General features: G+C 40.0%; 1 protein-coding gene across 1 annotated transcript; it reads left to right on the top strand.

The window, feature by feature from the left end:
- The first annotated feature begins 449 nt into the window (after positions 1 to 449).
- Positions 450 to 1,759, top strand: LOC101782151 (myb-like protein H). Its single transcript, XM_004967120.1, has 2 exons — positions 450 to 850; positions 1,282 to 1,759. Exons 1-2 carry the CDS (start codon positions 450 to 452, stop codon positions 1,757 to 1,759), a joined length of 879 nt encoding a protein of 292 aa, XP_004967177.1.
- Positions 1,760 to 2,151: the final 392 nt, after the last annotated feature.

The raw sequence follows: 2,151 nt of genomic DNA, 5'->3' as shown, positions 1-2,151 counted from the left end.
GGTTATGTGCATAAGGGAAGGCTTTCCTTAGTTAAACAAGCAGGTCATTCTTTTAATGCGAAACTTTTGATCTATAATCTCACCTGTGAGTCCAATAGGCCATTGATATCTCGCTCATTAATATGAGGCCTCTATCCGTTGATCGCCGATACCATATTAGAACTATGCAAGAGAAATACTATTTATTTGATATTTTTTATTCACATAAATGATAATATATATCGAAATACGATTATGTATGACTTGATATCTTTGACCTTACTATTAAATAATCACTATTTGACTTTATATCAAAGTCGGTTTTCTAATTAATTAAAACCGGGACAAAAAGATTTGCCACAGATCTATAAATACCTGCCTTTGTGCTTGCCATTCTTCGCATCCCAAAAGCCATCTTCATAGTTTATACTAGCTAGCAGCAATTGTTGTAGAACACAACACTTTCCCCCATGGATCCCACCAAGACCAATGGAGAATGGAGTGCCTCTGAGATTAAGATGGTCAAATCACTCATCGCTAGGTACAAAGCCAACAAAAATTACACAGCTGACATGAACAAGAAGCATAGTGACATTATCAATGAAGTCCATGCAATGTTCCCCTTGAAGGAGAGGCTTCAAGTAATAAGCTTGTATGCTGATCTCATAGTGGAGATGATGCAAAGCACCACCGACAACAGCTCCTACTACTTTGTGGCAGCAAGCAGGGACCTTGTGAACAACAACTTTGAAATTCCAGTGGAGGATCCAGCCATAGACAACATGAGGGTGTCACAAGCGGTGCCATTAAGGCAGTCTGCTCCTCGTATGCAGAGGCTGCGCACCGGATTTTGGACCATGCCAGAGCACAGGTTCTTAATTTACTAGATGTCTTTTAATCCTCTTACATGCACAAGCCATGATCTATCTTTAATTTTAATTTATTTTTGCACTATTGTTTGGATATAATTGGCATTTATTTCATGTGAATTATTATTACACTTCTTCGGAATATGGGATGCACTTCCTAATTTTGATGCCTAAAAACATGGCAATCTTAATAGATGTTCAACAGGCACTTGAGATGGGAGGTTAAGGAAGGAAAGGATATGGGTTGGGGCTTTTTTCTTTTGAGGGATTGATGCTATTGAGCTTAGAAAGAGGGTTTGGGAAGGTATAGCTTGTGGAGTTTTTATTGTCATGAGACACGAAGATCTTGTGTTATTTTAACTGATTTTGCATATATGAAGAAGATCTAAATTCCTATCTTAATTGTGCATCCCAAAACCCTATCTTGTTGTAGGTTATTCCTTCGCGGTCTGCAAGTTTACGGCCGTGGCAACTGGAAGAACATCTCTAAGTACTTTGTCACCACCAGGACACCAGTGCAAGTCTCCAGCCATGCCCAAAAGTACTTTCGGAGGATAGGGAATAATGCCCACAAGCAACGCTATAGCATCAATGACATTGGCCTTTACGATGCTGAGCCCTGGGCGCAGAACAACAATTCCGACTGGGAGGGGTTCATCACCAGCGGTGCCTACAACTCAAACCACATTGGAGCTGGTGGCCAGCATGCCACTATGAACAACCTGGCTCAAGTTCAGCCGCCCATACTTTATCATGCCAGCCAAGCCAGTAGCAGCAGCCAGGTGGCCACCTTGGCTATTGACAAGAAGATTGGGGCTGCCAGTTCTTCTGTGGCTCTAGTGATAGAGGGGGCTGGGTCCTCCCAGGCAGCTTGTCTTGGTGATCAGCTGGGAGATTTCCTTTCTGACTGAAAGATGAATATGGATATGTTCTAGGTGTCACATATAGTCTAGCATACTTAGATGCATGGCAACCTAGATTGTTGAAGGAAATATATATGCAGGTTAAGTCTAGTACTCCTAGTAACCGAGAGTGGATAATAATTTTATACTCCCTCCGTCCCAAATTATAATATGTTCATTTTTGCTTTTCTAGATACATATGTTTTACTATGTACCTAGATATATACTATATCTAGATACATAGTTTTTAAACTATGTACTTAGAAAAGATAAAATGAACAGTAATTTGGAATAGAGGGAGTAGCAGTGAACTTTGGCTTGCATCGATGTGGTATTGCTATATGTATTTCTTCATGTTTTATTATTGTGTCGTTTGTTTAATGTATCGACTATATTTGTAT

This window comes from Setaria italica, chromosome IV, assembly GCF_000263155.2.
Source record: "Setaria italica strain Yugu1 chromosome IV, Setaria_italica_v2.0, whole genome shotgun sequence".
In the NCBI taxonomy this organism is placed as follows: domain Eukaryota; kingdom Viridiplantae; phylum Streptophyta; class Magnoliopsida; order Poales; family Poaceae; genus Setaria; species Setaria italica.
Note: the sequence above shows the minus strand (reverse complement) of the source record. Positions and strands in the feature narration are given on the sequence as shown.

Bases quoted from the DNA above. Each gene is read 5' to 3' on its own strand.
- LOC101782151 (XM_004967120.1), top strand. From the start codon at position 450: ATGGATCCCACCAAGACCAATGGAGAATGGAGTGCCTCTGAGATTAAG. The intron at 851-1,281 runs GTTCTTAATTTA...ATCTTGTTGTAG, and splicing joins TGGACCATGCCAGAGCACAG to GTTATTCCTTCGCGGTCTGC.